This window comes from Haplochromis burtoni, unplaced genomic scaffold (genome assembly GCF_018398535.1).
Source record: "Haplochromis burtoni strain Fernald_Lab_line unplaced genomic scaffold, NCSU_Asbu1 Contig_230, whole genome shotgun sequence".
Lineage (NCBI taxonomy): Eukaryota > Metazoa > Chordata > Actinopteri > Cichliformes > Cichlidae > Haplochromis > Haplochromis burtoni.
This window is the reverse complement of record NW_024582591.1, coordinates 901,327-924,772: the sequence shown is the minus strand read 5'-3', so window position 1 is coordinate 924,772 and position 23,446 is coordinate 901,327. Positions and strand designations below refer to the sequence as shown.

At 38.7% G+C, this 23,446-nt stretch overlaps 5 protein-coding genes across 7 annotated transcripts in view; all 5 read left to right on the top strand.

Annotated features, from left to right (window-relative positions):
* Positions 1–1,532, top strand: part of LOC102288919 (rano class II histocompatibility antigen, A beta chain) — a gene marked incomplete in the record, with an annotated part of 11,922 nt that extends 10,390 nt beyond the window's left edge. Inside the window, 4 exon segments of the mRNA XM_005937627.3 lie at positions 1–182; positions 1,082–1,192; positions 1,271–1,296; positions 1,395–1,532. Of these exon segments, the coding sequence (XP_005937689.2) occupies positions 1–182; positions 1,082–1,192; positions 1,271–1,296; positions 1,395–1,421 (346 nt within the window).
* A 172-nt stretch (positions 1,533–1,704) lies between these two features.
* Positions 1,705–6,486, top strand: LOC102309873 (H-2 class II histocompatibility antigen, A-U alpha chain). Its single transcript, XM_005937609.3, has 4 exons — positions 1,705–4,193; positions 4,696–4,959; positions 5,048–5,329; positions 5,419–6,486. Exons 1-4 carry the CDS (start codon positions 4,112–4,114, stop codon positions 5,559–5,561), a joined length of 771 nt encoding a protein of 256 aa, XP_005937671.1. The 5' UTR covers positions 1,705–4,111; the 3' UTR covers positions 5,562–6,486.
* A 186-nt stretch (positions 6,487–6,672) lies between these two features.
* Positions 6,673–10,160, top strand: LOC102310387 (H-2 class II histocompatibility antigen, E-S beta chain). Its single transcript, XM_005937610.3, has 5 exons — positions 6,673–6,837; positions 7,028–7,288; positions 9,020–9,301; positions 9,418–9,528; positions 9,775–10,160. The coding sequence occupies exons 1-5, from the start codon at positions 6,780–6,782 to the stop codon at positions 9,798–9,800; spliced, it is 738 nt and encodes a 245-aa protein (XP_005937672.1). The 5' UTR covers positions 6,673–6,779; the 3' UTR covers positions 9,801–10,160.
* A 5,539-nt stretch (positions 10,161–15,699) lies between these two features.
* Positions 15,700–17,563, top strand: LOC102310692 (DLA class II histocompatibility antigen, DR-1 beta chain-like). Of its 2 annotated transcripts, XM_005937611.3 has the most exons (5): positions 15,700–15,788; positions 15,961–16,221; positions 16,621–16,902; positions 17,019–17,129; positions 17,384–17,563. In XM_005937611.3, exons 1-5 carry the CDS (start codon positions 15,731–15,733, stop codon positions 17,395–17,397), a joined length of 726 nt encoding a protein of 241 aa, XP_005937673.1. In that variant the 5' UTR covers positions 15,700–15,730; the 3' UTR covers positions 17,398–17,563. The 2 variants fall into 2 exon arrangements, with proteins under 2 accessions (XP_005937673.1, XP_042082765.1); XM_042226831.1 differs by having other exon boundaries at positions 17,019–17,406.
* A 2,516-nt stretch (positions 17,564–20,079) lies between these two features.
* Positions 20,080–23,446, top strand: LOC102288595 (SPRY domain-containing SOCS box protein 1). 2 transcript variants are annotated; one of them, XM_042226833.1, is made up of 4 exons: positions 20,080–20,547; positions 20,669–20,786; positions 22,153–22,944; positions 23,041–23,446. In XM_042226833.1, the coding sequence occupies exons 3-4, from the start codon at positions 22,197–22,199 to the stop codon at positions 23,169–23,171; spliced, it is 879 nt and encodes a 292-aa protein (XP_042082767.1). In that variant the 5' UTR covers positions 20,080–20,547; positions 20,669–20,786; positions 22,153–22,196; the 3' UTR covers positions 23,172–23,446. The 2 variants fall into 2 exon arrangements, with proteins under 2 accessions (XP_042082767.1, XP_042082766.1); XM_042226832.1 differs by lacking the exon at positions 20,669–20,786.

The window sequence follows — 23,446 nt, the reverse complement described above, 5'->3', positions numbered from 1 at the left end:
ACTAACGTGGCTCAGAGACGGAAAGCAGACAACAACTGATGTGACTTCCATTGAGGAGCTGCCAAATGGAAACTGGCTCTACCAGATCCATTCCTTCTTGGAGTATACACCCACACCTGAGGAAAAAATCTCATGCATGGTGCAGCATGCAACCCTCATGAAGCCCCTGATATATGACTGGGGTAAGAGAGTATTTAATGCCACCTGTATCTGAGCTTTAGATTAGAAAATTACACAGTATTTCATTAGTTACTTCATTTTACAGGTTTGCACATCTAAATCAACTCAGTGAGAGCTTAAACATAAAATATAGTTAGCTGATACTAAATACAACTGAACCAAATGCAAATTTTCTGCTTTTTGTTTGCGTAAAACAAGAAACTTGTCAGCTTAAGACAAGAGATGTTCTAAAAGGTGTTTCATGCTATTTTGGACAGGTTATCTTAAAGCAAATTTACTTAATAATAAGTAAATTCCACTTACATTTACTCCAAATGATTTAAGTACATTTTTCTACCGGTATTTTCAGTCAAGTCAAATTGATTATCATTCAAATGTGACTTTGCTTTATTCTTGGATCTATACAATCAGCATTTCTCAGCATGTATTCATTTGACATTTTATGAGAAAACATCAACGAGGAATTCACAGAGTAGAAGGCTCTGTGAATTCACACATTAAAAACGGCCGAGAGGATTTAGCGACATAGCAGTGATGTGGTTAACACTGTCACCTCACAGCAAGCAGGTTCCTGGTTTGAAACTCCTGGTTGGCCAGGCCTTTCTGTATGCAGTTTCTCCCTGTGCGTGTGTGGGCTTCCTCTAGTTACTCCAGCTTCCTCCTCAAGTCCAAAGACAAGCATGTTACTCTAGGTCAGCTGGTACTTCTAAACTGGCCATCCACATGAGGAAGATTAATAAAATACTGCATGAATGTACAACACATTGTAGTCTAATGCACTTTAGAGTTATTAATAAAGTAAAAGTATTGTCATCTGATTGACTCATGATTCATATATTTGATATATATCAGTGTAAAATATGTAGATGTAATCTGCTGCTGCTGATAAATGTGTTTTCAGAACCATCGCCTGACTCAGGGAGAGATAAGATTGCTGTTGGTGCAGCAGGGCTGCTGCTGGGTTTGGTGTTTTCAGTTGCTGGGCTCATTTACTACAATAAGAAATCCAGTGGTGAGAGATTCTTTCTAATAAACATAAAACAATACTTGTGATAAGATTTAATGATAAAAACGTTGAACCTTTCTGCAGGGCGGGTCATGGTGTCAACAACCGAGGTAGATGTTTATATTTAACAGTTATTTTTCCATCACTTTGAAACAGATGTGGAAACATCTACCAGACTATAATAAATCTCTTTTTCTTTTTTCTGCAGGTTTTATACCCCGATGACACACTTTGAGTCGGAGCAGCCTTTTGGATTTCACTGAGATTTTGGTTCTGATTATGTAAAACGTTGTGGTCGACTTGCTTGTCCTTAAACTGCCGTCTGAGCTTTTCACAGATGCACAGAGACTCACATCATCCACATTTTCTCCTCACACTGTAAACTTGATCCAAACTCTGAATCACATCAGCTGAGCTTCCACCAGGAAACAGCTGTGTACTGTTTCCTGTCTGCTTCATTTTGGAAAGAAGAATTTAAAAAGTGAATGTAATATGATGTTTTGTTTTTTTTAGCTTACTCTACCGCCCTCAAGTGGCCAAAAAATCAGTTAATGCAGGTAAACCTTCAGCACATGTCGAAAATGGCAGCTGTAAAGCACTGAGGGGTGAAAACAGGAAATGGTCAGTAAGGGCATAATAATCACTAATCACATGGCAGCATCTTAATGTACTTAGGCATGTAAACATGGTTAAATCAAAAGGGAGACAGGTGATTTAACCAACTTGAGTACTTCAAAAACTATTGATGTACTGAGATTTTTCCAACTGTCTCTGGGGTTTTACAGAGGATGGTCTGAAAAAGAGAAAATATCCAATCAGCGCCAGTTCTTTGGGTTTAAATGTTTTGTAGATGTTAGAGGTTGAGAACAGAATGGCTTTGGGCTCATAGGAAGGCCTCAGTAACTAAAATAACCACTCGATACAACCGAGGTTTGCAAAAGAAAAAGCACTGCAGCAGCAGAAGCCCACACCGAGTACCACACCTGTCAGTTAAGAACAGGAACAGTTCTTACAGGCTCAAAAGTGGACAATAGAAGATTTGAAAACTGCAGCCTGGTCTGATGAGTTGATTTCTGCTGCAAAATTCAGATGGTAGAGTCAGAACGTGGTGTAAAAAACATGAAAGCCTGGATCCACCCTACCTTGTATCAACAGTTCAGCCTGCTGGTGGTGTAACAATGCTTGTGATATTTTTCCAACAGTATAACCATGGTGTACCTTCTGCTGGCTGCTTCCACCAGGATAACACACCATGTCACAAAGCTGAGATCATCTCAAACTGTTTTCTTGAACACAAAATTTAGTTCACTGTCCTCAAATGGCCTCCAAGTGAATAGATGTCAATCCAACAGAGAACCTTTGGTATGTGGTGGATCAGGGAATTCTCTGAGGCATCTGTGCCATCAAACATTAAAGCAGCTCTGAAGGCGATGTGATACTAGTAAGTTATACCTTATAAAAAGGCTGCTGAGTGAAAAATAATGTGCTTTTTGCAAATAAAACAAGCTGTCCCCAGTTAGAAAATATACAAATAATTCATACATAAATACAAATTTCCTTATTGTAAAAACTTGATACGTTATAGTAGGAAGACTAGCCAACAGGGACAGTGATACAATGTAATATTCAGCCAGAAAACCAGTCATGTGGATGTTACTTTGATCCTTAATGTAGATTAAACATTGATGCAGAGCATTTACTGTCAGTCAATAACATTCGCTGTTGGCAGTGAATTCTGTCCAGGATGACACACCCTGCCACACCGAAAATATAGTTCGGGAATGATTTGTTTGATGTCTTTGTTCTGAAACAGCAAGTCCAAAAATAAAGAAAAAAATTCAATGAAGAGCTCCAATAAGAAATTCTTTTGCTTTAACTTATCACTATTCACTATAAAACACTGTAAGCTGGTTAAACTTAAAAACGTAACTCTGCTGTTGCTTGGAAATGTTTTCAAGGAAGTAAACTTTTTTAAAAAAGGAACAGACTTTAGGCTAATTGCAGTCAGGTTTGTCAGTAATCACTGGATCAGCTGTTCCATCAAAGTCAACAAAAAACCGACAGAGGCAGAGAAGAAGCAGCCAGAAACCATGACGTAACACTGCAGTGAAAGGAAAGTTCACTACAGATCTCCTTTGGAAATATTTAAGAAAAATGGAAATGCCTCCAGTGTGTCTGAAAGTACACAGGGCATTTTAGTGAGAACATGAGAAATCCACAGGGACCTGTGAACCCTGCAACTGTGGACACTCACTTCATTCATTATACACCACTTCTGCTTTCAGGGTTTTTACTACTTCTGTATACTTATTAAAAAATTCAAACGTACAGATTTCTGTGGCTTAACGTGGATAAAACCATCATCGTTTCATTATTATTAAATGAGAACCACAATTTAGGAGTATAGGAGACACAGATTTTTCTCTCTAAACTACAAGAGGGAAAGGATTTTATACCCATATGTGTGTGTGCGCATGTGTGTGTGTGTTTATAAGCAAGGTCTTCAGCTTATAGTGCAGTTTTGTTTTCTTTTTTTTGACGGTTCCTCTTTTTTGAGGAAACTAAACATGTGACCCATCTTAGAACAAAAACCTCAGAATGAGCTTCAACAGCAGGATAAGGAAGCCGGAAAGTATTGAAATTTGGAGCAGAACTGCGGTAAAGCCGAAAAGATGGTGTAAAAACTTTCATAACATCATGTGAATTTCGGAGGCAACTTTTCTGTATGACGGTGAATGCACGAAAGTTATGTAGCTACTGGCAAACGATCTCTCTGAGGTATCTCGCCTGTTCAACCGGTTAGACTGCTGCATTACCATCAGTGGTCATGTGTTAAGAAGGTGTAGCCGGGCTTTATTGTTAACTGACCCTGAAAGAGATCGTAGTTTGCATTTTGTTCAGTTTGGACCAGTGGGGGAATTTCCAATGATGGCCACCTGCAGCTCACACATGAGGCGCTCTGCTCTCGTAATCCTGCTGCTCAACAGCTTCTGCGTCTTCTCTCAAAGTAAGGATGAATTTCTAATTTACTCCTTTACTATAAACTCATACTATTCAATGTATGTTTGAATTTTCTCAATTTGTCTCCTTCTCAAGTCGTCTGGTAACTTGAATTTTCTTGTTCACTAATACTACCGTGAGGTTAACAATAACACCCCAGCTTCACTGGCATGTATTTCATCACTGCTCTTCGTGATGCAGTCCTATTTTTCTGTGTAGTATTATATTAGATCATTAACTGCACTGCATGAGGTTAGGATTGTGCTTCCACCTGGGTTCATTCATGCGTTAACCTGCATTACAAGCCGGACACTCTGGAAACACATGATTTGATGTTATGAAATGTGTTACATGTTTCCTTTATTTTCCTTTAGTTTGTTATTTAATACTCCTGTCTTACTCTTTATATTTTATGTACAGTGAAAATAAAGGGCTATTCTGTTCTATTCTGTTCATACTAATACATTTATTGTTATTCTCTTGTTTGCATTTTTTGTCTTTTTTCTCAGTTTCACATGAAATTACCTATGTCGTGGCCTGCTTTGTTGATGGGAGAACTGAGGCACAGTTTGAATTTGATGCTGAGGAGCTTATGTATACAGATTTCGAAAGACATGAAGTTGTATACACGGTGCCCCGGTATTTTATATTTAACCCAAGTGAAACATTTCAGAATTTGAATGTATATAACAATGCACAAAAAGCCAAGAGAGCATGTCCAGCACTTCTGTCATACTGGACAGTAGAGGAGAAAAATCCACCTGAAGATAAAGGTAAAGGATTTTTATTCTTGTGTTAACTTCATGTTGTAACATTGCTGATGAGATCTGATGATGTTAATTATGTTTGATCCTACCACAGACCCCCCCGCAAGCATTCTTTACCCTGCAGATGAAGTCGAGCTGGGAGTTGAAAACAGCCTGATCTGCTTTGTGAATTACTTCTATCCACCTGACATCAATGTTACTTGGACCAAAAATGGTCATCCAGTGTCTGAGGGGGTGTCGCTCAGTCGGTATTTTCCCAATAAAGATCAAACCTTCCACCAGTTCTCAACTCTGGTGTTCACCCCGAGCGAGGGCGACATTTACAGCTGCACCGTGGAGCACTCGGCACTGGAGACACCCCAAACAAGAATCTGGGGTAAATATTTGCCCTAATGAATAAAAATAAAATGAAAAGATTTGTTTACTGTAGTCAGTAATTATGTTCTTTTTTTTCTTCTTCTGCAGAAACAGAAATAATGAAAAGCCATGAAAGTCATGGACTGGATGTTTTCTGTGCAGTGGGCCTGACTCTGGGCCTGCTGGGAGTGGCAACGGGAACATTTTTAATTGTAAAAGGACTTGAAAACAAAAAACAATATCTATCTTAGAGATTCCACACATGAAAATCACACAAATAAACAACAAAACTTGGGCACAAAGTCATGGTTCATTCGATAAACAATTCAACAATTAGGTCAGTCCAAAGGTTAAAAATTAACTGTAATGAAACAGAATCCACTAATCACATCCAGTCTTTATTGTGAGAAGTGTTTCAGATTCACACAGGAAATTCAAAAGGCCATTTGACTTTTTATTTCCTTATTTAAATTGCTGCTGTTTGCTTGGGCTGTTGCAGCACTTTTAGTTAACATGCAGTCATTTTCTGCAGTAGTAGCTCTGCAGTGTAGTGGTTTGCACATTCTTCTAACAAGCAGAAGATCTCTGGTTTGATCCTGGCATGAGACACAAATCCCTTGGGGGTTGTGTCAGGAAGGGCAGAAAAGTTTGCCAAGTAAGAGATATGGAGTTGCTGGCTGTGCTTGAGACACAAAAGCAGTGAGAAGTAGCTTGTTATTATGAATTTTAAATAAAATGTGCTAAAACAGAGTCTCTAGGAGGCAGCAGTAAAATGCAACAAGGTTTTCTCAAGTAGTGAAGACTGGATTAAAATGTTTGCATTATATGCACAATAAATATAGTTTGCCATAGCTGGGCAATGAAGCTAATTTTTGTCTGTAACCAAACACCAGCTTTATTGTTTATGTAACTTTGGTTGTTATTTAATCTTCTTTTCTATACCAGCAAAATAAAGAAATCTTTGTTGAAAAAAAATGACTGTTGTCTTTCAGCTCTTTATCTTTGGTTCCAAAACCCGTAAAGCTCTGATGTCCCATTAAATAAAAACATCGGCCATTAAAATCAGTATTATTACAAATAAATAAAAACATATTTCCTGATATGCTATAGATATAAGCTGCTAGCCTGCTAGTGTTCAGATAAATGCAAAACCAATAAGTTTAATAAAATCAAATATAAATCTTTTTAGTAACTTCAGACTTGAGATATACTTGTTTTGGGTTGTGTTTAGTAATTCAAACAAATCAGGGTTAACTGTGGATATTACATAAAAATTACGGCTTGTCTGTGTTTAAAAAAAGCTTTATTGTCTGCACAAATCCGACAATAGAAGTAAATCATGTCCCACAGAGCACCACGCCTACTAAAAGCCTGCATAACAATACTGTTGCTCAATCTGGCGATTCACTTCCTTCTGCAACAAGATCAGACTTCTTCCTATTTTCATTCGTGATTCCTATTTTTTCACCATGCATATTCGCTGCACTTTACTGCTAACAAGTGTGTTCCTCTTATTTTCAAGAGCAGGTAGGTAACTTCAAGATAATAGCTGTTTATTGGTCTTACAGTAAAAATAAAAAAGACGTTTGATTCATTTGTGTTATTTAGTAAACACAAGCTAACGTTTAAGATTGTCGAACTGGCGCTTGCGTTGTGTGTGAGAAGACAACACACATGAGCATTTCAGCATCAGCTAATTGTTGACTTTGTGTTACAGATGCTTACTTTGGTTACGGTGTGGTCCGTTGCCTGTTTACTTCCAAAGATGATGTTGTTTATCTGGCACAGCTCTACTTTAATAAGGTGCTTCAGGGTCAGTACAACAGCACTTTGGGGAAATATGTCGGCTACACAGCGAAAATGAAAGAAATTGCAGATGAACTCAACAAAAACCAACGTTTCTTAGAACAAGAAAAAAAGAACGAACAGAAGTGCAGAACCAACGTCCCGCTAGTGTTTGATGTGCTTTCAAGACCAGGTGAGCATAGAAAAACTCTGAAACTCTAATGATATTTTAGATTCCAGCAGCCATTGATAGTTACACTTCTTATTTCTGTGATATCAATAAAGCACTAGGTAACAGCTTGGTGCTCTACAGGGACTTTCCCTAAAATGTTTTTTAAGTACGTGAGAAAAAGATTGCTGGTGACTGAATCAGTGACTGAATCCTGTGACTGGTAAGTTTTTGAAAATTACTAACAGTGCTGCGGTGTTTTGCACTGTCGCCTCACAGAAAGAAGGTTCCTAGTTTTAACCCAACCTGTGGATTTGTGTGGAGTTATCATCACCTCCCTGTGTTCAACTTCCTTATACACTCCAAACTGATGAATTACTGATGAATGAAAATCTCTCCTGATTTGTGCGCCATCTCTTTTAAATGTTGAAAGTGAAAACACTTCCATAAAGGAAACAACCCTGCGTGCTTAGTTACTGCTCTTCAGCCCTCTTGATGCATTTTAGGAATTAAGATGTCCCTCTGTTAACCCTGGTCACGAGCAGGAAGACGGATGGACAAATTAGAGAAATGAGAAAACCCTAGACTGAAAGTAAACAGCTCAGAGGACACGAAAGAAAAAGCAGTTCCCGAAATAAAACAGTTAGTCGAAACAACTAACAGAATTCATGACCAGGAAACAAGGAGACAGAATGGCGAGGAATATCAGCGAAAATTCGAAAAAACATACCAAAAAACAGACAACCACTGAACAGTCAGGGGTGAGGGAAGAGAGACAGGACAAAAGACACAATGTGGAAGAGAGCCAGAGATAAACCTGAAGATCTGAAAGCAATGATGCAGCGTAGTTTATTAATTAAGGGAATGTTCCGAGTGAAAAGATCCAGCCCAAATTATAAGCTTAATCAAACAGAGGGTTTTACTGGGAATACTGTTAAATGTTTAATGCCACCTTTCCCATACGATCCAGATTAATGTGGTGGGTGGGGTCTTTTACATTTTGAGAGAATTGAGTCTACTAACAGGTTAAATGCAATTTTGAGACGGTCATTATCAGCATATACATGGATATTAAAATGACCTACTATAATTATTTTATTAGAGCTGAGGACTAAATTAGAAAGTCTAAGAATTCACCTAGGAACTGTGAGTAAGGGCCATATGAATGATAGTTAACAGCAAATAAAACTGAGTTTTCCGATTAGAGTTTACAATGCTAAGAGTTCTGCTTTCAAATGAAATCTAATAAGTTGTAAATCTGGATCTATTCAAAGCTTTAGTGGAAGATTGCTGCCACTCCTCCTCTTTGGTCTGTGCTTTGAGGATTCTCACAGTTAGTATTGCTCAGGGGTTTGATTAATTTCAACTATCTGCTGGAACCAAGTCTTTGTAATAGGAGCAAATCAATATGTTTGTCAATTATCAAATAATTTACTCACAGGGGCTTAGAAGACAGAGACCTAATTTTTAATACTACATATTTAACTGTTTACTCTTTAGTGCACTTGAGGGTGCTTTGTTGTGCTTTCTTTGTGAATTTTTTTCATTTAAATCTGATTGGTTTGCTTTGCTTTTTGCCCGACTGGTAACACGCCATCCTCTATCGGAATAGAGGATTACAGGAAAACTGAAGCTCCAGAGAAGGATATAAGGCTCATTACAGAAACTGTGTTATTGCTGCAATGCCTAATCAGTGTTAATTGATGGTATTTAATTTTATACCAAATCGTTCTGACTGTCTGTTCTTTCCACAAGTTGAGCCCACAGTCAAGCTGAGGTTAGCTGAGTCACCAGAAAGTGAACATCCAGGCATGTTGATGTGCAGCGCGTACAACTTTTATCCCAAACAAATCAAACTGACGTGGCTGAGGGACGGAAAGGAGGCAACATCTAATGTGACTTCCACTGATGAACTACCCAACGGAAACTGGCTCTACCAGATTCACTCCTACCTGGAGATTATACCCAAATCTGGAGAGAACATCAGTTGCATGGTGGAGCACGCCAGCCTCATGGAGCCCAAATTTTATGACTGGGGTAAGACGGTGAAAGGAAGCTTATTCTTGGACCTCATCCTGGTTTATGATGTTATTAAATAAGACTTATTAAATTCACAGTTTATAAATGTAATATAGTGATACATGTGTTTTCAGATCCAACATCCGAGGCAGAGAAGAATAAGATTGCTATAGGTGTAGCAGGGCTGCTGCTGGGTTTGGTGTTTGTACTCGGTGGAGCTGTTTTCTACAAGCGGAACACTACAAGTGAGAAACATGACAAACGTGACCTCCTTAATGTCTCTATCTGTAACCTGAGCAATTATATAAGTAAATTTAAGGAATAACTTTTACTTGCTCTGTAGGTAACAAGCTGTTCACTCTAACAGTCATTATTTTCACATCTAACTCTACCGAACTTTGTAGCAGCTGCAATTTTAACACATTAACACAAAATTATTGTTATTTAAAACCGATACATTTTAACTCTGTCTTCTTGTTATTATTGTATAGGCCGGATATTGGTGCCAACAAGTTAATCTACCTGTTTGGAGGTACTGTCTGAAGGTGGAATCATCTAAGAAACGATGGCAGCAAATGGAAAAAAGTCAATTTTGAGTTTGCCAACTGGGAAGACACTTATACTTTGTGCATTTAGACTGGAGAATTCAGAAATATTCAGCAAAAAAAGGGAAAAAAACATATGACTTAAGACTTTTGTTTATAAAACATCACAACTAAATTAACAATGTAACTAATGATTTAATTAATTTATTTAGATTTCTCAGAGTGTAAATGTTCATGTTGACAGAGATGCTGCTGTTTTGAAGGTCTACTTGATTGTGAAATGTTTTATTAATATTACTGAAAATGTTAAAACTATATATCTGGGGCTTGGATAAAAGAGATATATTTTATTCATCTAGTCATTCAGTTATTCTAACAAGCTGATTTATTTATAGACTTAATGTGAAACTGCATCGTGCAATATGTTCTTCATTTTCTTGTTCCAGCTGTTTTAACTTAAAGATTTCATGCTTTTCTTTGTCAAGTGTGAACTGGATACCGTTGGGTTCGTAGGGCCCAGTTGTTCAAAAGCAATGTGGCAGGATAAGGATTATTTGATGTGAAATATCAAAATTAACCTGATCCCAGCAGGGGGCTGAATTTGGTCTGGATTACAAAGGAAAAATGAAACAAAAACTCAAAAGGAAAAGAAAAATAGAACCGGTATACTAAGTTTTTTTCACCACTGTTTTTACATTTTGTATTAAGTGGTATATTTATAAAATAAAATATATTACCCTACATAACTGTATTGATGATGCCTTCTTCATAAGTTTTAAATATATAAAATATACGATAAACTGAGTTGTGTGGTGAAGTCATCACGTTAACGTTAACTAAAAAAGGTTATGAATTAAGAATTTTAAAGGTAATCACAGTAGGTAATAGTAAAATCATTAAAAACTTAAATCTATGCATATGATATAAATTTTTGTTGCCATCTGCTGGTCATTTTTTAGTTTAGTAAGTCGGGCCCGTCGCAGTAAAGACAAACAGTGCAGAACATGTGTTGCTGCACAAAAGCAATCAGAGATGTTCGTGTTTGTGAAGCATGGTGGCAGTAGCATCATGGTGTAGTCCGTCTCAACAGCAGAGGCTGAAGTTTTTACAGTAGACACAGCAGTCACCTCAAGGCGCTTTATATGAAAAGCTAAACCATACAATAACACATACAGAGAACAACCCAACAATCATATGACCCCTTATGAGCAAGCACTTTTGGGGATAGTGGGAAGAAAGAACTCCCTTTTGTCAGGAAGAAACTGCCAACAGAACCAGGCTCAGGAAGGGGCAGCCATCTGCTGCGACCAGGGTGAGGGGAGGAAGACAGGACAAAAGACATTAATTAATCAGTCAATCAATCAATTCAATGCATCATGGGAATCCCCCTAGCAGTCTACACCTGATCCAGGCCTAACTATATGCTTGGCAACAAGGAAAGTTTTAAACCTAATCTTAAAAGCATAGATAGTATCTGTCTCCCGAATACAAACTATTGGAAATATTGGAGATATTGGAAACTGATTCCAAATATCAGAGGCCTGAAAGCTAAAAGCTCTGCCTCACACTCTACTTTTAAATACTCTAGGAACCACAAGCAAGCCCGCAGTCCGAGAGTGAAATGTGGGTTCATTAAGATAAGATGGGGCCTGATTATTTAAGACCTTGTATGTGAGGAGCAGTATTTTGAATTAAATTCTGGATTTAACAGGGTGCCAATGAAGGGAAGCCAATACAGGAGAAATATGCTCTCTCTTTCTCGTACTGCAGCATTTTGGATTAACCGAAGGTTTTTCAGGGAGTTTTTAGGGTATCCTGATAATAACGATTACAGTAGTCCAGCCTAGAAGTAATAAATGCATGAACTAGTTTTTCAGCGTCACTCTGAGACAGGATATTTCTAATTTTAGAGATGTTGTGCAAATGGAACAAAGCAGTCCTACATATTTTTTAATACGTGCACTGAAGGACATTTCCTGGTCTAAAATGACTCCAAGGTTCCTCACAGTGTAACTGGAGGCCAAGGTAATGCCATCAAGTGTAAGAATCTGGTTAGATACCATATTTCTAAGATTTTCAGGGCAGAGTATAATAACCTTGGTTTTATCTGAAATTAGAAACAGAAAATTAGAGGTCATCCAGATCTTTTTGTCTTTAAGATATTCCTGCAGTTTAACTAATTGGTGTGTGTTTCCTGGCTTCATGGATAGATAAAGCTGGGTGTCATCCACATAGCAGTGAAAATGTATGCTATGCCTTCTGATAGAGCTACCTAAAGGGAAGCATGTATAATGTAAAGACAATTGGTCCCAGCACGGAAACCTGTGGAACTCCATAATTACTCTAAGTGTGTGAAGAAGACTCTCCATTTACATGAATAAACTGGAGTGCATTAGATATGATACAACACTATCACAGCACTATCTGTAATACCTACAGCATGCTCTAATCGCTCTAATAGAATATTATGGTCTAGCAGGACGAGCACAGAGATGAGTCCACTGTCAGAGCGCCATAAGATCATTTGTCACCTTCACTAAAGTTGTTTCTGTACTGAACTGTAAATGCCAGGTGGATGCTTCTCACCTGGCATTGAAAACTGAGATAAACAGTGAACTGACAGCCTTTCAGAGATAGCAAAAAAGCTCTGGGGTGAATCTGGTCCAGAGTCACTTTCATATCTGAATACACTCACTACAGATGGTAGGTGGCCAGAGTTTTTGAAGTGACTCTGGGATTAAAACATAAAGTACTGAAAACTATCTAACTGACCATTACTTGATTGCATTTGTTTTTTGTTTTTTTTTAAACAGTAGTGGAAATACGTTGGTCAGCTGCAGCTGTTGTGGGGGGCATTCTAAATTTTGTGTTTTTGATCTCTTGCCTGACTAAAACATGTTTGTCCTACATTGGCCACTAGTTAGGATAAGAAAGCAGAACTGACAGCTATCTGCTGACATCTAGTGGTTCCCGCTTGTTACACATTGTGTAAATTTACAGACCTCACAGTACCATATTATTTTAACAAAAGGCCCATTGCTCTCAGACTGCAGGAAAACAGCTTCATCAATTCAGTCATCTGATCTCAACCCAACAGAGCATGCTTTTTAGATTAGATTAGATAAAGCTATTAATCCCTCGGGTGGGTTCCTCCAGGAAATTCTGTATAATTGTAGTAGAATTTTAGTTTTTGAAGACAAGACTTAAGGTAGAGAGACCCCCAAGCAAGCAATACTGAGAACAGCTACAGTAAAGGCCTGGATGAGCATCTCAAATGAAAGAAAATCCATTTGGTGTCTATTGATTCTAGACTTCAGGCCTTTACTGACTGCAAAGGAATCATCCAAGTACTAAAAACTAATCTTATATTTAAACGGATGTTAGTTTTTCTAGTTATCGTTTATCTAGTTGAATTAAATCTGACTGTATGCTCTTCAATAACACAGTAAGAGAGCTGAGTCCTGTTGCAAAAATATTTACAACCTTACAACCAGAATATTACCAGACAGACAGAGCCAGTAAGGTAGCTGCGAGGACACCTTTTGGTAAGAAGCTGGGCCTGCAGAGGCAGTGTGATGCTTTGTAATATTCTGCTAAGAAACCTTGAGTACCAATCTTCTTATTGATATTACTCATGTAGACACAGTTAATTTTTTTGCTTTAGCTTATCATCAGACTCTTTAAAAACCAATCTGGTTTAACCCGAACAACTTAAATTCCTTCACTAAGTGGTTTTAGTGAAGTAAAAAGAGACTTGTCAAAGCATTTAATGTGTTGTTGTTAAAACAAACTCCGTAACATGTCAGCAAAGGCAGAAAAGAAGAAGCCATAAACTATGAGGTAAACAGTGCAGTTTGGTAAACAGTGATTCAAATCTTCTTTGCAGATGTTTATGAGGATGGAATGTTTCAAAGTATTTTGTGCATTTTAGTGAGAAGGACTGGATGTAACTTCTTTCGTTACCAAAGTAAATCCACAGGGACCTGCGAACCCTGCAGCTGTGATTGCAACACCTTGGTCCTGACACACCAACTTCTGCTTTTTGGGTTTCTGCTGCTTGTGTGTAGTCATTCTTATCACACGTGTTACAAGGAAGTTAGAAAGTTTTGGACTAAAACTGTGGTAAAAACCGAGGAATGTGGTGTATTACGCATAGCCTTGTGTAATTTCTCATATTTCTGGCTGATGATGCAAGAACTGTTTATGTAATCACTGACAAATTCAGAATGTCTCCGTTACAGGAAGGAACCTAGGAAGTAAGGTGTGATCAGTCTGTTATTTTCATTGACCAGACAGAGATTAAATGTGTGGCCTTGATTTGGACAATGTTGAATTTCCTGACAATGGCCACTTACACATGAAGCGCCCTGTGGTCATAATAATCAATCTAAGAATGAGTTCCTGACATTCCTTCAAACTTCACCTTTCAATGGGCGTCTTTTGATGTTTCTCTAGACAACCAAATACCCGAGAGTTAAACAGAACGACCTTGTTCGTCTAATTTTCTATTGACATAAATTTATACATTTATCATTTAAGTTTTTATTCTCAGTTGCAATAGTGACCTGTTTTGACAATGATATAAGTTAAGTAAATTCAAGGCTGAAGAGCTTTTTTAATGTTGATTATAAAAGACATGGGGTTGTATACACAGTGCCCACCTATCTTATGATTAACCCAAGTCAAATATCTGGAGATCTGAGAACACAGAAAACAAATGTGTTATACATTACAGAAAAATACAGAAAAATCCACTGGAGGAAAAAGGTACATGAGTTTTACTGCTGTTTACTTCATTTATCTTTGATGTAACATAACTGGTAAGATATGATGGATCTTAGTTGTTTTTAAACCCACCACAGACCCCCTGAGAGCATCCTCTGTCTTTCTGAAGAAGTTGAGCTGGGGGTTGAAAATAGCCTGATTGGCTTTGTGAATCATTTCAACCCACCTTCCATCAATTTCAGCTAAACCAAAAACGGCCATCCAGTGTCTGAGAGGGTGTCGCTCAGTCGGTATGTTCCCAATAAAGAGCAAACCTTCCACCAGTTCTCAACTCTGAAGTTTAGCCTGAGCGAGGGTGACATTTACAGCTGCACCGTGGAGCACTGGAGAGACCCTAAACAGGAATCTGGGGTAAATATTTAGTCTTATGAATAAAGCAAAAATAAAAAGACGTTTTTACTTCTGTCAGTAATGACAATATTGCAGCTATTCGGGTTAATGTAAAACCGATGAGTTTTATAAGGTCCAAAAAAATGTTTTTTTTAATATCTTTTTATTGCCAAAGGACTTAAAAGAAACTAATATCTCAATCTATTATAGGCATGAAACTACAAATACACACAATTCGCTGCACAATATTAAGATACAAATATCAGACCTGCAGCAGTAATTTTTCTTCAGGTTATTTTAAACTGAAAGAGGGCGTTACTGCTAAGAATTTACTCCAACTTGAAATACATAACACCATATGCTAGAGTTCTGATTTTGGAACTAAATTCCTTGTTTGCACTGTAATAAATTGCCATAGCGGGGAAATGAAGCAAATTTTGAATACTAATTCATCTCAAGCACAGTTCTTTCTTTTATCGCTTACAAAAACCTTCTTTTTTCTTTCCATGATGAAGGCACCACTGCTTGGATATCAAACAGATGTGTTACGGCCTTCCTGTATGGTTTCAAAAACAGTTTAAACCAGCTTCAGGTGAAATTTTACACAAGTTTTTACAGTCTGCACAAATCCAGCAGTTAGGGTGAAAATAAATCACACCACATACATACACAGAGCACCACGCCTACTCTTTAAAAAGTTTATTGTTACTCAAGCTGCAGATTCACTTCCTTATGCGAGAAGATCAGATTGATTGCTACTTTCATTCGTGATTTTGTGTTCGTCACCATGCACACTCACAACTTTGTGATACTGCCACATGTGCTCTTGATATTTTCAACAGCGGGTAAGTAACTTTAATATATAAACTGTATTGTTTGTGTTACAACAATACAACAATGATATCATTAGAGAAATAAAAATACAAGCAAACCTTAAACTGGTGCTTCTGTTGTGTGTGAGAAGATAAAAAAACATGAGCATTTCCATATTGGCTAATTGTTGACTTTGTGTTACAGATGCTTACTTTGGTTACGGTGTGATCCGTTGCCTGTTTACTTCTAAAGATGATGTTGTTTATCTGGCGCAAGTCTACTTGAATAAGATGCTTCTGGGCCAGTACAACAGCACTTTGGGGAAATATGTCGGCTACACAGAGAAAACTAAAGAAATTGCAGACAATCTCAATAAAAACAAAGGTTTCCTGGAACATGAGAAAAAGAACAAAGAGAAGTGCAGAACCAACATCCCACTCGTGTTGGACATTCTTTCAAGACCAGGTGAGCACAGCTGAAACTAATGATGTTTTAGGGTTCAGCAGCCTGCTCACTCTGGGGTCTCTTTAGAAACAACTTGATGCTTTAGAGCAGCTTTTCTGAAAACGTTTTAAGAACTTTATGAGGGAATGATTGCAGGAATCTGTTCATCAAGTGGGCTGAAAGAAGTGTTCAGATCATTTCCTTAGTGAAAAGTATTCATGTATCATCGTCGAAACACCTGCAATGTTTTTTTTTAGAATCAGGACAACATACGCGGCAAAATGCAGCTCCTGAAACTCTTCATCTGTTCCACTCTTACACATGTCTGACTGTAGTCTTAGTGTTATTAGTCCAGTATCAGTGTATTAACTGATGATATTTCATTTTATATTAAATAGCTCTGTCTGTTCTTTCCTCCAGTGAAGCCCATTGTCAGGCTGAGGTTAGTTGAGTCAGCAGATAGCAAACATCCAGGCTTGTTCATGTGCAGCGCGTACAACTTTTATCCCAAACAAATCAAACTGACGTGGCTGAGGGACGGAAAGGAGGCAACATCTAATGTGACTTCCACTGATGAACTACCCAACGGAAACTGGCTCTACCAGATTCACTCCTACCTGGAGATTTCATCGAAACCTGGAGAGAAAATCAGCTGCATGGTGGAGCATGCCAGCCTCACAGAGCCCAAGGTTTATGACTGGGGTAAGAGAGTGATTGGAGGAGAGTTTATCAGTAGAACTCATATTGGTGTTATCCTTCTAAAATAAGACATATTAAATAAGTGTGTATATCTAACACAGTGATAAATGTGTTTTTAGTGCCAATAACTGAAGCAGGGAAGAATAAGATTGCTGTTGGTGCAGCAGGGCTGCTGCTGGCTTTGGTGTTTCCAATTATTGGAGTTATTTTCTACAAGAGGAAGGCCACAGGTGAGACACATAAACCAAAAAAACCTCGAACGACACAATCTGAAACTGTAACTTGGGTAATTGCATTAGTTAATGTAAGCAGTGTGCTGATTATTCCCCATTTCACTCTAACAGTCATTATTCCCACTTCTAACTCTGTCACGGTTACCGTAGCAGTTGCAGTTTTTACTTTAACGTTTTAACACATTAACACAAAATGTCTGCAATCTAAAATGAAGAAATTTCAACTCTGTTGTTTTTTATTTATTCTACAGGCCGATCTAACTGAAATAGTGGGGAAAATGAGGTTTAAGGTGGATTAAATGCCCTGCAACAGACTGGTGACCTCTCCAGGTCACCCACCTCTCACCCTGTGACACCTGGGTTCCAGCCCCACCACCACCACCCTGAAGTAGTTAAGTGATGGAAGGATGGAGATTAAATCAGACTTTTACACTCAGATTGAAATACATAAAATTATTTATGATATATATATATATATCATAAATAATTTTATTTATGATATATATATATATATATACAGCAGAGTTCTGTTCATAAACAGAACTCTGCTGAGTTATCTGTGCTAATTTTTCTCTCTCAATTCATATATCGACATTCCCACAGGTTTCAAAGCTGAATTTAGAGAAATCTGCGAGAAGTCTGATTTATCTACTTTATCTTCATTCCAAAAACCTGAAATCATTTATCATTTATGAAGCTCAGCAGTTTTTGTTTTTCCCTTTTCTTTCCTGTGGTAAACAAAGCTATGTGCCTCTCTCCTGCTCTCCTGTGGGTATTTTTGGTCATCTATGGGTTAAAGAAGCCCTCAGTAGTGTCTTATAGATGAGACTGCTGGCCATGCTGATTAGTTGTTTAAGTACAGAAGATAGGATGGCAAATCCTAAAGGCTCAAACAAAAGCAACAGGCTTTGTTTTGTCCCATCTTCCTGTGCTTTACTTGCCCTTTTTATCTTCTCTTTCTTCGAAACCTCGAGCAGAACCAGGCTCAGGGAAGCCCCACGATGAGCTGATGGGCTTCCCTGAGCCTGGTTCTGCTGAACGTTTCTTTCTGTTAATAGTGTCACGGTCCTGGGTCTGTGACTCCGTGTATGTGTTTTCTGGTTTAATTTATATTCTTTGAATTAGTTTTAATCATGTTTCAGTTTCCTTGCTCTTCCCAGTTTAATCATTTGTATTTCTAATTCTTAGGTTCTTGTTCCCTTTTGTGCTCTGGTTGTCTTGGTCTCATCTGTGTTCTCCCCAGTTCGTCGTCCTTTTCACCCTCTCTGTGTTTCCTTTTTTATTTTGACAGTCTCCCATCCTGTGTTCAGTGTGTTGCCGTGTTGATGGTTTGGGACAGCTGTGTTGGGGGACAGCTGTGTTGCTGTTCAGTGTGTTCAGTTTTTCTTCCCCTGTGTCTCATTGTGTCTGATTACTTCCAGCTGTGATCCCTCCTGTTTCCCATCCTCTAATTGTCTTCTGTGTATTTATGTCCTCTGTCGTCCTCTGCTTGTTGTTGTGTTGTCCCACATCGCTGTGTTTCCTCTGTGCTTCTCGGATTCCTTGTAATTCCTAGTTTCCAGTTTTAGGTTTTTGTTTCCTTGTATTTAGTGTTTGGATTTTACAGCAAATAAAATCTTTTCTTTATCCCTCTGTGTTATGAGTCCTGGGTTTGGGTCCTACTCCTGCCTACCACACAGCGCTACCTTGACAAAAAGGGAGCTTTTCCTTCCTGCCATCACAAAGTGCGTGCTGGTAGGGTGTTGTTTGATTGTTGAGGTTTTCTCCAGAATACTGAACGGCCTTTACCTTACAATATAAAGCACCTTGAAGCGACTGTTGTGATTTGGCACTATATAAATAAGCCAGAATTGAATTACTGTGTTAATATGGTCTGCAGGGTTTTAGGGTTATAAATACATCAGGGAGTTGCATTCAGAGATTCACAGTTAGGATCATATTTCTAAAGGTCTTAGGAAGGCCAACAAATGGGAGCATGTGAATACTTCATTCATTATTATTTCAATTTAGTGGAATAATGGTCACTTTCTTGCAGCAAATTTTATATTATTAATCTCTAAATCTCTGAATCTCTAATTTGACAAAAAAAAATTATTCATAAAACAAGTATTAAAAACATCAGTAACACAAAAATTTATTGGTGGTGGTCCAAAGACGCTAAACTGGAAGACCGACACAGGGGATGAGCAGGCTCTATTTCATAATTAAGCTGAGATCTTTGATATGAGTTTTCTGAGATTTTCTGTTCCTCTGTTGTGGTGAGTGCGGTGTACTTTACTGTGGTCTGCTGGGGGAGCAGCGTCAGAGCTGATAGACCCAACAGACTGAATAAACTGAACAGGAAAGTCGGCTCTGTGATCGGCTGATCACTGAACAAACCGTTATCGATCACGGATAATCACAGATACATCTTTCACATTTTTCACATGTAGTAACTTGTGGTATCAAATGTCACAACAGCCTGAGAGCAACACATCTGTCCATGGAGGTATAAACTGTTCTCACATGTTAACAGTTTATTTTAACCCTACACCCTTATTTATTTAGTTCTCTCTGTTTGGACTGAATAGAGTCCCACGTATCCACATAATTCACATCCACATAACCACACAACTCATTCTTACACACGGACACACACACCAACTTTAATTAAATATGAAACATGTAGTATTGCATTGTATTCTAATGAGTTACATAATATTCTGCTAATTTAAATTTAAGTACTGTAGCTAATCTAACTGCTGTAACAGAGGAGTTTCATAGCCCTGTGATAAATAAATATCCTATCTTAGTGTCAGAAGTGTTGTCTCTAAACGCAGTATATATCTATAATCTGTTGTCTGTGGACGCAGATATATCAGTATATATCTTTATTTGCTTGAAGCTTCTGTCCAAAGTGCGCTCTAGTGCGTCACATGTCTGTAAGACAGCACAGAGGGCTTCAGGACCCACAGTCCCCTGATGCGCCTGCGCTCTGTCAAACGATGAGCCGCTTCGGGTTTTATTTTATTTTTCTCTTCTTGTTGATTAAATGTCCGAGTCTGATTCTCTTCCTATGTTTCGCCATTTATGTTTACATCCACTACCGGACGCGATAAAAAAAAAAAGTGGAGGGAGAAATAAAGACGGAAAGTGATGAGGGCTGCAGATAAACAACAAACAGCGTCACGGCTCTCTCGTCCTTGTCACTGCATCTCTGCAGGCGTCAGACTGCAGTGACAGGACTGTGCTGTTCCCGTTCCGGAGGTCGAGTCGAGAAGCATCACCAAAACACCGGAGCGGTTACGTTACCGAGCGGCGATAAGACGCAGGAGATGCTTGATAAGAGCCTCATATAAGCTCCGATAGGGAACCAGGCGGAGGGTTTGTGCAGGAAAACTCCTCATGAGCACCAGAGAAGGAGCTACACCAGCGGGTAAGGCTGATAGAAGTCCCTGTCTACACTGTTTGCTTAGCTCGATGGAGACTTTCTGTCTTTTTTTTTTTTTAAACTACTGCATTCTTCTAGTTCACTTTATTCTGCTCCACCTTAACAGGTGACGTTAAATAAATACACGGGAGTAGGTCTGGCTTTATGGGGAGGATATCATGAAGAGGTCTGAGGATCCTTCCCCCAAAAGTTTGTGCATCTAACACCTGATCTCCTCAATTCTGGTGAATTTTATTATAGAGCATTTGTATCATGTTCGGAGAAGTACCCTTCTTAACCTTTAACAAATCTGTATTTATTTATAAAACTATTTGTTTCCTTTATATTTCATGCAGTTAACAAAAAAATTTCAACAATTTTTATGCTAACCCCCCCCCCCTTTTTTTTAGCTTAATTGGCCACCCTTGTCTGTTCCTTAACATTGTATTTGTTTCATTATTGCTAAAAATATGCTTTAAGCTATTTAAACGTGTTTAAATACTATATTTAAATATAAAAACTGTAACTGTCATAAATAATTATCAAATCATTTCCAACAAAAAATCCAAGTGTATAATGTTGAAATACAGCTTCCTAGTATCCCCTGCTACACCAACGTTCCAATTCCTGTAAAAACTATACAAAGTTGCCAGGAAAGTAGATTAAGACAGAGAAATCCATGATAGAAACACTAAATTTTTTCTAACACATATATGCATCGCTGTTGTAAGATAAATTTAGGCAATCTTCTCAGCTGTGTAACTGAAACTCAGGATTAGTTAGCAAAAATATTTCTAAAAACCAAACAACACTATCCAGGGGCTCAGAACTTTGTTCATTTTCTGGAATATATATTCTCATATCAAACCACCTCCTCCTTTTATCCTGCTGCAAACTGAGAACACTGTGTGCCTGAGATAATTACTTTTACCACATATTTCATGTTTTTTAAATTAAATAGACCCACCTTGACAGAGGCATTTCTCACTGAGTAATGTTATGAGTTCTAAATATACGACACCTTTGCACTTAGTCCTATACTCAAGGACTGTACTTAAGGACACATTTGAACTATTTGTATATTTTCATGCCAAACTGCTTTGGACTTCTACTCCTCTGTCCATTTATCTGGCAGCTTTATTTTCGCAGTTGACATTTTCAACAACAGAGAAATGTTCGCCTTTCTTGGGTCATCCTGTACTTGTCAAGTCTTTGGTTCTGCCTGTTTTAGATGTCATTTTTGTTCGCTTGTGATGTTTATGTGGACTGACTTTTTGCTTTGCCTTGCCTTTTGGACTTTGTTTCATGGACTAAGGCTCATTGTTTGTTTAATCCTGCCTGCCTTCTGAGTCTGAATGAGGATTTTTAACCTCCACACTGTGAATGCTCCAGACCAGCAAACTGAAAACCTTTTGCTTTTATAGAAGTGCTCATGCTTGCTGATGATCAGTTAATTAAGTACATTTGATGAGCAGGACCTGACTGCTACTTACACTCTTAATTTCTATGGAAGCATTAAGCGTCCAATTCGTTTTTCAAACTTTCTTTCTCTAATGACTGCATATCTAAGGTTTAATAAGTCGCATTTTGTTTTTTTGTTGTTCTCCATAGTTCACCTCTGACAAGACATAGGAGTGACCCTGCCGTTTGCACTGATGGGTCTGAGTCTGTCACGTTGGTTTTGCAGCAGGACAGCCGACAGGCCTCCCTTTTCGTCATCAGCATTCCTCCCACTGGCCGTCCCAACCTCCTCCCGCCTTGCAGTTACGCTGAACTCCCCTCCAGTTTCCCCAGGAGACAGTCGTTCACACTGGAGCACAGTCCACCGTTCTCTTCACTTCCTGCTGTCCCCCTGCAAACAGGAAGCGACCCGCTCACCCGCTGAGCTTAGCAGCGATGGCGTGAGGGCAGAGATAGGAGTGAAGAGTGGACTTCATGTCTGGGAGGTGGTGTGGAGGCCCGAACACAGAGGGACTCATGCCGTTGTGGGCATTTCGAGGCAGGACTGTCCCCTGCAGTCTTCAGGGTACAATGTGCTGGTGGGGGCAGATTCACAGTCCTGGGGATGGGAGCTCAAAACCAATCAGCTCTGGCATGGTGGGCAAACTCTGAAGCTTTACCCAGAAAATGGGAGTAAGAGGTGTCACTCTGAGGCAGCAGCTGATTCAAAGTCACAGTCCTCCTCTTCATCAAGTGCAAAGATGGCACAAACACCTCTCCTCATTCCTGAGCGTGTCCTGCTGGTTCTGGATGCCGATGCCGGGACTCTGGGTTTTGTTGTCAATGGCAGCTTCCTTGGCGTAGCTTTTAAGGACCTCCCTCGAGATGTGGAGCTGTTCCCAACAGTGAGCAGTGTGAGAGGAGGAGCCTGCATTCGACTGCGCTACATGAATGGTTCTACACGTGAGTGCCTCATTTATTTATTTGTCTTTGTACGCAGAAATATAAAGATAAAACACAGCCTTATACTAAACTATGTTGTTTCTGGCTTGTTCTCAGGAGATCCTCCATCCCTCATGGCTTTATGTGGACTGTCGATTCGTCAGAATTTAGGACAGAAAAGGTTAAAACATATGGACAAATTGCCTCTACCCCCTTTTCTCCAGCGCTGCCTGGCTTCTAGTCATTAATCTTCCACGCAAACTGACAAGATGGATATTATTATCAGTTACTGCAGTTTACCAAGGATCCATTCCCTTTTCTATGAAATACTGGCGTAAATTCTGTAAATCTTACATTATATGCACTAGTATAATTATTTTTTATCTTATTTATTACAAATGTGTATGTTTATAGATGTTTTGTAATATTTTTAAAAGAAATTTGGGGGATTTAGAGGCAGTTCTGTGTGGTACAGGTCTGGTTTCTTCTTTTGTGTATCTAATAAATGAGCTGTTTCAAGTGA

What these genes read in the sequence shown, in the direction of transcription:
- LOC102309873 (XM_005937609.3), top strand. Translation starts at nt 4,112, where the DNA reads ATGATGGCCACCTGCAGCTCACACATGAGGCGCTCTGCTCTCGTAATC. An exon ending in AAATCCACCTGAAGATAAAG is followed by an intron (nt 4,960 to 5,047) that starts GTAAAGGATTTT and finishes ATCCTACCACAG; the next exon opens with ACCCCCCCGCAAGCATTCTT. An exon ending in ACCCCAAACAAGAATCTGGG is followed by an intron (nt 5,330 to 5,418) that starts GTAAATATTTGC and finishes CTTCTTCTGCAG; the next exon opens with AAACAGAAATAATGAAAAGC.
- LOC102310387 (XM_005937610.3), top strand. Translation starts at nt 6,780, where the DNA reads ATGCATATTCGCTGCACTTTACTGCTAACAAGTGTGTTCCTCTTATTT. An exon ending in TGATGTGCTTTCAAGACCAG is followed by an intron (nt 7,289 to 9,019) that starts GTGAGCATAGAA and finishes TCTTTCCACAAG; the next exon opens with TTGAGCCCACAGTCAAGCTG. An exon ending in GCCCAAATTTTATGACTGGG is followed by an intron (nt 9,302 to 9,417) that starts GTAAGACGGTGA and finishes ATGTGTTTTCAG; the next exon opens with ATCCAACATCCGAGGCAGAG.
- LOC102310692 (XM_042226831.1), top strand. Translation starts at nt 15,731, where the DNA reads ATGCACACTCACAACTTTGTGATACTGCCACATGTGCTCTTGATATTT. An exon ending in CTTGATATTTTCAACAGCGG is followed by an intron (nt 15,789 to 15,960) that starts GTAAGTAACTTT and finishes TTTGTGTTACAG; the next exon opens with ATGCTTACTTTGGTTACGGT. An exon ending in GGACATTCTTTCAAGACCAG is followed by an intron (nt 16,222 to 16,620) that starts GTGAGCACAGCT and finishes TCTTTCCTCCAG; the next exon opens with TGAAGCCCATTGTCAGGCTG.
- LOC102288595 (XM_042226832.1), top strand. Translation starts at nt 22,197, where the DNA reads ATGGGTCTGAGTCTGTCACGTTGGTTTTGCAGCAGGACAGCCGACAGG. An exon ending in CTACATGAATGGTTCTACAC is followed by an intron (nt 22,945 to 23,040) that starts GTGAGTGCCTCA and finishes GCTTGTTCTCAG; the next exon opens with GAGATCCTCCATCCCTCATG.